Source organism: Gavialis gangeticus, unplaced genomic scaffold, assembly GCF_001723915.1.
Source record: "Gavialis gangeticus isolate Ggan-Ray unplaced genomic scaffold, GavGan_comp1, whole genome shotgun sequence".
Classification (NCBI taxonomy): Eukaryota; Metazoa; Chordata; order Crocodylia; family Gavialidae; genus Gavialis; species Gavialis gangeticus.
In genome coordinates, this window is record NW_017729020.1 from 752,974 (window position 1) to 761,692 (window position 8,719).

Sequence of the window (8,719 nt, forward strand, 5' to 3'; positions counted from 1 at the left end):
GGTCGTGGTCCCTTAGGGCCTCACCAACAAGCCTCCTGAGCTTGTCAAAGTCAGCTTTCCTGAAGTCAAGGACTCCTACACCATATTAGCAGTAGTGTGATGGATGATGCTGATAGACTGCTAGTGTGATCCAGTACAGCAGTCCCTATATTCCTGTCTGAGCAATTTTAATGTTTATGGGAAGCTATGAGTTTGCAGCTTCTCTGTATCTCAGACCTATGGGCTCCCTCAGCTCTCAAACAGAGAGGCTCTGTACATACTGCAGTAATTTGCCTGGCTCTTCACTCAGGTTCATGGCCCTTCTGCTCTGCTCCTCATGAGCTTTTCTGTTGGGAAGCAGTTGCTAAGTTCTCATTATTGTGTCTCATGTAAGCTTCTCCAAGGCTTTGTTCCCATCTATTTTTTGCATTTCTTCAGCCTTTTCCTTTTCCTTGTCTCCTTTCTCACTCACCCTACAGCACTCCTACCAGCCACTCTCTCTGTTTAGTGACATGAGAACTGCAGGATGTTGCACTTCCTTCCTCTGGTATTTTTTTACTCTTCTTTCATTAACTGCAAAAACTCAGCTAAAGCAGAGATACCAAAAGTGGGACAGTCACAAGTTTTTGTATTTGCTTGCTTGCATTTTTGTATCTACTAAAGTTAAGTTTTTTGGTGGTGCATCCCAGCCCTGTATTTAAGCTCTGAATTTGAAATATTTAAGGTTCATAAATCACTTGGATTTAAAATGAAAGTAGGAGGAAATAAATGAGGAATACCTTCATTTCATCTGCATTCAGAAGCTGACCACATAAGAGAAAACCTTCATATTGCATCCAAGGTATAACTGGCTCCGGGAGCTCCCTCAGGTAGAGTTTAAACAGAGATGCCACTGTATGTACATCAGTATCTCTATAAAATAAAAGGTGAGATCTGAATCAAGAATCCACTTGTGAAATTCTGAGCTGTTTGGTAGGAATTTAGTGGTAGAGGAAGGTTTCTGACCTAAACAGCATCAGGAGAGGGCAGAGGTCATAAAGGAACAGAGGTTAGCCAAATAGAGTGGGCAGAACAAAATTGTAGGGGCAAGTGCCAGTGGAGGGCACCAAAGCAGACTCCCATAGAGTACCCGCTGGCCTGAGAGTGTACCAAGTGGGACAAGGGAAGGAATGACAATATCTAGCACAGATTCCTGCTTCACCATGGGGTTGGCAGTTCCCCAGAATTCATGACCAAGACAGTGTTTTCCCAGCCTACATTTGACTCATGAATGTTTTTGTGCATTTACTTAGGCAAATATTTTCTTGCATTCACATGTCTGGCAGGCATTTTCCATCCTGTGCAGAGCTGGCAAAGCTCACTGTGGGTTTTTAAGTTTGACAGCAATTACTGAGCATGTTCTGTTTGGCCAGATGTTTGGAGCTTTGCATACCAAGGAGTTTATATTATGTCAAAGAAGGACATTGTTAAGATTGGAGGCCTTTCATTTGACCTACCTTCAAGTTGTGAAATTGTTTTAATCTTGTGGCAAAACTCTTCAGGTCATTTATTTTTTAATAATTTTTTTTAATTTCCCATGCAATCTTGGAGGCTTGCTTTTTAGGGTTTTTTAAAGTCACTGTTTTGGAATTCTGACCCATTTACACACACTGGTTGAGGAATTTAGTTAACATTGCTTTGGGTAGGTCAGTCTTGGCATGGCACTGGGTACATGTACCACTGAGCCTTGGAATAGGCTTTAAACAGTGCTTGTTACTTTTGCTATATATTAGATAAGCAGTGTATCTTTTTCACACACAGTGGGAGCGACTACATGAGACAGTAAGTCGCTGTAGTGGTGAGCTACATCGCTGTAGCTCGTTGCTACCAAGACTGGGCACAAACTGTGATACCCATGCAGTAGCAGTGAGCTACTGCACAGTAGCTGCTAAAAACAGCCATGCAGCGTCGGGACTCCCCAGTAACACCAGATACTGCTTAAGCAAGTACTAAATGACTGCACAGTCTGCCGCATGTGTAGATGTGCCCAGTCTAGACTAGCTGGCTAGAGCAAGTGACTCCTAGGTTCTTTTCCTATCTTTGCAACTGACTCACTGTAGGATGCTCAAGCCAGTCTACCTACTCGGTGTCTCAACTTCCCATGCGTCTAGCTACTGACCTTGCCAACACTGAGCCATGTGCTTATCTTTGAGGCAAGGGAACTTGGGTGGTTCAAGGGCAGCCCTTTGTAGGCCTGCCCTGAGTCTTAGGCCTGGTATACACACAGGTCTAACAAGATAACAGTTTGGTTAGATGAGAGGATTTTTTTACTGATACAGTTGTACCAGTAAAACCATTAGAGTACAGAAGTTAAACAGGTGTAAAGATACTCTGCACCAGTATATCCTATTCTCCTCCCAGGATTGGAAGAGCTATACAAGCGTAATCATGTTTATACCAATATAAATGCATCCACACTCCTTCTTCTTAACTCTCAAAAGCACGTAAACAAGGCCACAATCATATATCACTCAAAGTCAGTTTTGTCACTGACTTAAGTGCAAGCAGAATCAATTTCCACATTTGTAATGAGCTTAAAGATTCTCTGCAAAAGTGCAAAGTGGTATTACCATCCAGTACATTTTCATGTAGCTGCTTGGAAATGTTTATCCCAGGCCCTCCAATGTAAAGCCAACATCACATGGCACTGTGAAAAGATAGCTGATCCTTTTCTCCATGCCCCGTACTGTCTGGCAGAAGGGTTTCAACTCCTAAGGAAGCTTCACAGGTTGTAACAGGAAAGCTGGCTATGGAAAAGCCAGGAAGCGATTCAAAAGTTCAGAACGCAGAAGCTATTCAGATCCAAAAACAATGCGTTGGGAAGCCAGGCTTCAAAACCAGCAAGTACGGGGTTCTTGCAAATTTCAGAGCAGCCCATGGCTTATTCTAAATAAGCCCTGGTTTTATGTAGCTAACTTTATGCAAACTTTCTTTTCTATATATAGGGAGGGAGTAAAGAGAAAGGGCTGCATGGTTAAAAGACAGGACTAGGAGTCCTGGGGTGGAGGTCTAGTTCTCAGCTCTGAAAGAAAATGTCTCAGGACTCAACTGTAAGTATTTCATTTTGGGCCCCTCCACTTTGGAAAGCCCAGCTTATGACACCTTAAGTAGGCTGAAATCAGTGGGAGAGATCCTTAGCCCCTTGGAAATCTAGTCCAAGGTATCTTGAGCTGGGCTCACAGCCACTTCTAAAAATATTGGCCTAAATCCTACTTTCATCAGGGTCAATTGGAAGTTTGCCCTTGACAGGAATGGGATTTGAACCTGACCCCAAGCCACTAGTGCAGCTGGTGTGCTAGAGAGAAGGGCACTGATAAGTGCAGTAGGGAGTGGGGTTCACACATGCACACTGAGAGCAGAACCAGATGAAAATGCCTGGGGCTGGCCCTGCACCTGGGAGGACTGCTTACACCAGAGTGGAGCTAGGGGCTCAAATCTGCTGCTTTCTGACTTGCTAGTATTTTGCACTGGTATGCAAAGACAACATGAGGTGCAGGGCAATAAAAGACAAAGTTTTTACATCTGGGTTATAGAGCAAGCAAGCCTTTGACCTAGAATTACAACAAGGGGTTACAACCAGCTCCAAGCAAGTGGGCAGGATGAGCAGTAATGAGGCAGAGCAGCTGATGGAGAGGAAGTGAAACCAGGTCTGGGTGCAATCAGAAACTAATGGGCTTACTCAGGAAATGTTATAAAGAGAGGCACAACACCACTTTCCCATGTTTGCCAGGCCCCTGACAGACTGTAGCTAGGGAATAACTTGGGGCTCTTGTAAAAATAACTTGGGGCTGTAAAAACAAGGGAATGTTAGGTCTTCTTATCTTTCTAGGCTTCCTGGTAGGGGAAGATCAGTGAGAAAAGGAACTGAGCATGGTGAGAATAGGAAACTTAAAAGATTTACAGGGAATGGAATAGGAGAGCTACATTTTTTTGGCCTCTTCACTGAGCTTAGTTTCAATCCCCAGTTCACTTCCACTTCACCAATCTCTCCTGTTTCCTGCTGAGAGGAGCCGTGGATGAGAGCCTGTTAGTCACACTGAAGTCAGCAACACCTCGTCTCCAGCTCTCTACACTGGCAGCTTCCCTGGTTGCCTTGTGATGGGGCCTTGCCTTGTGCTGACTGGGGCCCTCTGTAAAATGAGTTTATGGGTCTCAGCCAGATCCCTGGTGGATAGGTATCTGCATTACTCAAGCTGCAACTACAGTCAGTAGCAATCAGTCATGGCAGAACTCTCCCTAGGGCTGGCTTCTGCTGCTTAGGACTGAGGCACATTGTCAAGGCAAAGGCTTGGGGAGAACTGGCAAGGCACCTCTGCTGTAGTTAAAGAGGGGGCCTCAGTTTCTGTCACTTCCCCAGTGGGCAGTGTTTTAAGCAGCAGCCATCATGGTCTGGGGTTCTTTGCTCAGCATCCCACTGCCACCCATGCCTCAGATTACTATTAAGCTTAGCCTTTTTTGCAACCCCCTTTTATTGTTTGCTCTTACCTACTTCTCCACTGAGGATGCCCGGGCTAGTGCACTGCATGAGCATTCAAGTCAACAGAAAGAGCACGTAGCTGCAGGGCATCAGGAAATATAAACATTACCGGTCAAAAGATGGCCGCTCTCCAGCATCAAATGCATCCCTCAGCTGCTTCACCAGGTTGTCCTGCCCAGGCAGTCGGAAGATGCCCTCCTCGTTCATGCCATGGTCCCGTATGAACTCCGCACATTTCTCCACCAGGATGGGAACTTGGTGCTGCCCAAATTTCTGTTCGTATGTCACAGTTTCAGCCAAGCGCTGGCCAAACACCACTGGATAGAAGAAAAGACAAGTTAAAGGAAGGATCAGGGCACAGAAGCTCCTCTGGGATTTATCCCTATGCCTCTGCCATACTACTATTACCTGAACGTGCTTTTGAAGCAAAACTGGTGTAATTAAATGAGAGTTTGGTTTTTAGATGAAAATATGGAGCCAGTTACTTAGCTCAGGCTCCCTGATTGAGAGAGCTACGCTTGATTTTATATGGAGTGAAAATCTGGCCTCTAAAATCTTTAAATTTAGAAGCAGACACCCCAGACCAGGCCGGTGGTCCATCTGATCTGCCACTGGGTGCTTCAGAAATAGAGGCAAAACCCAGACAATACACTGAGTCATGCAAATCTATACCAGGGAGCAGTCTCTTTGATGCTCATCAGTCTGCCTGCCTGCTTGTTGCAAACTTCTCCTGAGCATCTTCCGCAGCATTAAGACTAGAGATGAGGATTGAGAAAAAACGTCCCCGTTCTTGTGGGGTGTGGACCATTTTCCAGGTTATTTTATGCTTAGGGTCTGTTCTCTATGTGACCCCTCAACCCTGCACAGCAAGTAGCTGATAAAGTTAATTTGCTGTGAGATGTGGAGATTGTCTTGTGTTATTCAGTATCAAATGCTTTGTCACAAACATTTTATAAGTAGGACATGCTCTTTCTCCTGAACACTCATGGGATATACATGAGTTGAAAAACTAGGAGTGTAACTCAGAGGAAGTATTGAGGAAATGATAGGAAAAAAGAACTTTCACATAAGTGAAATGAACCCAACTAAACACTTCTCCACAATAACAGTAAAATGTTACATCGTCAAAGCATTATACAAATATTAACTATTTTCACAACACTCTTGTATTAAACAAGTTTTGCCTCCTCTTTAGATAGGGGGAATCTGAGACATGGCAGAGATGCAGACAGAAGGAAAAGGCTGAGGGAAGCCAAGCGTGAATACGGAGAATATAAATGTGCATGGATGGAGACACGATCCTTCTTTCCCTTGTATCTAACGCACACATAACAAGGAATCTAGGAGTTGACAGAAATGTTAAGAGGTGCTCAGCACCCAGATCTCCATTACAAGTCAATGGCTCAGGGCTTCTGTAAACTGAGCTGCTAGCAACTTTTACAAAATATAACATCAAGTAAGAGAGCCAGGCTGAAGCGCACAGATTCGTGCTTCCAGGCTCACATGGAGTTTATTAATGCACCTACCTTACTTTTATTCAGGAAAGACATACCATTAATTAAACAGAGGGCTCTAAAGCTAAGATATAGAAGCAAACCAGTTTAGTGACAGGGCTCCAGTCTTCCCCAGGGTGATGTCCTTGATATAAATAAAGCTGCTGTTTTTTAAAGAGGGGGCAGTACCTGTCCTTTGAAGCAAGGGCTTTTTCTTCCTGAACTCCCAGCAAAAAAGCAGCTCTAAGGCTGGAATGCAGCAGCCCATGTCCCAGCTCTTCCTCCTCAGTGTTTTGGGCATGATAACAAAAGCAAAGAAGTCCTGGACTCAATCAGCTCCCGAATATTAACAGCAAAGTGTCCCACTGCCCGCTACTATATTTTGCCCCAGTAGCTCCTGTAATGTGTTCGCCTCTTGCTCCCAAGGCTGAAAGAATCCCCCTATCTCTTCTAAATCAGTACTGTGCTCATAAATCCTCCCTTCTGGAACCACAAGACTTGTCAGCACCTGCCTGATGGTGGTTTTTTCCTTCTTTTTTTTCATTTACACAAGACTCTTGTTTGCTTTTAAATAATGAACATAAACCTGTCATTGAACACAGTAAAAGTAAATGGCTTTTTTTCCCCCTTAGTAGCTCATAATCGGCTGCCATTCAGTTAATACCCTGGAGGTTGGTTTTAAAAAAGGAAAAAACAATAACAACAATGCAGCCCTCTCCCAACACGGCGCTCTCTGTCGTTCTATCTGGCAGGCTCCAAGATTTCCACTTAGCATGTGAGCCAACCCAGAGGTGCTTTCGTGGGTTGTATTGGTTCAGGCAGACAGACAAGGGGCAGAGGCATTTTAAAAGGTTTCATTTCACTCAGCACAGCCACTCTGCTTTGTTCACATGAAGCAAATCCACAGACCCAGATAATGCAGCTATTTAATAATGTGCAAGTCATGTGGGACATATTTCAGCACCGGGGGAAGCAAAGCCCACAGTGTGCAGAGAGTTGGTTTCCACAGACGATAACGCTGCTCCAATGCTATGTTGGAGTTTGGGAATCCATTAAGCCCTGCATTAATTTATAACATGGCACTGGAGAGATGCCTGAATTTTCATCTGTGCTGAAGCCCTGGTACAGCACTTTGCCCCTCACATTTACACTCACTCAAAAGCTGACATAATAGTGTGAAGTCTCCTTAGTGCAGATGAGAATCGGGCCGGAGCTTTTATGTGAAATACATCAGGCAGTGTAGTGGGGAGATGGTGGGATCTCCGTTGCTCAAACATGCCAGTTTTGGACAACCAGCCCTACCCTACATGAGCAAAGAAATTTTTAAGACTGTCTGAGTGAAGATGTGGTGCACCTACTGCAACCAGCAGTTAAGCATTTCAGTGCATCATGCTTAACCACAGCAGGGCTGCTGCCACAGATTAGTGGAGGACTTCTTCACTGTCTGCGAACAGCAGGCACTTGTCTGGGTACTGTTGTTTGTATTGCAGTGGCAGCCGAATGCCCTGAGATTAGGGCTCCATAGTGCTCGGCGCTATATACTTAAGAAGTTAAAAGCAGGCTCTGTCCCCGACTAGTAGTAGGCATCTGTCTGTCTCACAGGACAATAGAATGATGCCGAGTGAGACATCAGCTCACTGAATGTAAAATTTATCACAGATCAGACTTCAGTTCCACAACTTTTTGGTAGCTTTTGCTCCACCAGGGGTAAGACTAGTACCCCCCTCTAAGATGCTTTTTGTCACAAAGCCATTGGCACTGGGGGTTGCTAGGTTGTTTAACCACTGCCCAGCACTTGGCAATAACAGTCACAAGTCATTCCATCTACTGTTAGTTATGGTAGCAGGCGAACCTCACTTGACTTGCATTGGCATCAGTACAGACTGTTAATTTGTCCCCAGCTACTTACTCTTTAAAAAGATGAGAGAGGATGGAAAGGTAAACTGAGGCACAGAATGGTGACAAGGTTTGTCTAGGTCAGGAATAGTATCTATTCCTCCTAACTCCCAAGCCAGTGCTCTGTCATAGAGGAGTTTACTCCTCGATGAAAGGATACCAATGTTGAAAGCAACTAATTCTCGATGCCAAGCACTTGCCCAAGCCAAAAGGAATCTTTCACATGGACTCCAGATCAGGTCCAGAGAGCCTTGCTCATGTTGGGCTACAGTTTTCTTAGAGAGCAAGGCCATTTTGGGGATTTCTAGGTACTACTATGCTGTAGGGTGGTAAGGTGTGCCTGCTTCTTCACAAGCAGAGGCAGCTTAGCTCGGGAGCCCTGAGAGCTGGGCAGGGCTCCACAGCTGCAGGTTGCCTGCAAGCAGGCTAATCAGGGTATTAGCTGTCACCTGTACCCAGTCAGCTGACCAGAAGGAAACAGGGCCCTGGGCACATATAAGCCCCAGGGCTGGGGCTGGTATGGGGGTTAGTTTTCTATTGGTAGTCAAAGGGAATAAGCTCTTGCAGAAATGCTACTCAGATGTTCGGTTGCCTTTTCTGCTTCTGGTAAGACTAATGGGCTCTAGGAGCTCTTAAAGTATCTGGGGCTAGGAGGCACATGTTGTTGAGGGAGAAGCTTGCCTCCTTAGGAGGGGCAGAGAGTGGCCTCCGATGATATTGTTGCTGTTACATTATAGCCCAGTGGCTTGTATTTACATTGTTATCTGAATCTGGTAGACCAGGATGAGGCTATTAGAAGAGGAGGCCTCATTAGGGCCAAAGGGACCTCAGCACC

At 45.1% G+C, this 8,719-nt stretch overlaps 1 protein-coding gene across 1 annotated transcript in view; it reads right to left on the reverse strand.

Moving 5' to 3' along the window:
* Window positions 1-8,719, reverse strand: part of ARHGAP25 (Rho GTPase activating protein 25) — a 57,525-nt gene that overhangs the window by 14,177 nt on the left and 34,629 nt on the right. The window contains exons 5-6 of the mRNA XM_019514333.1: window positions 4,605-4,812; window positions 759-891 (exon numbers count right to left, since the gene is read on the reverse strand). Of these exons, the coding sequence (XP_019369878.1) occupies window positions 759-891; window positions 4,605-4,812 (341 nt within the window). The remainder of the gene's footprint in view (window positions 1-758; window positions 892-4,604; window positions 4,813-8,719) is intronic.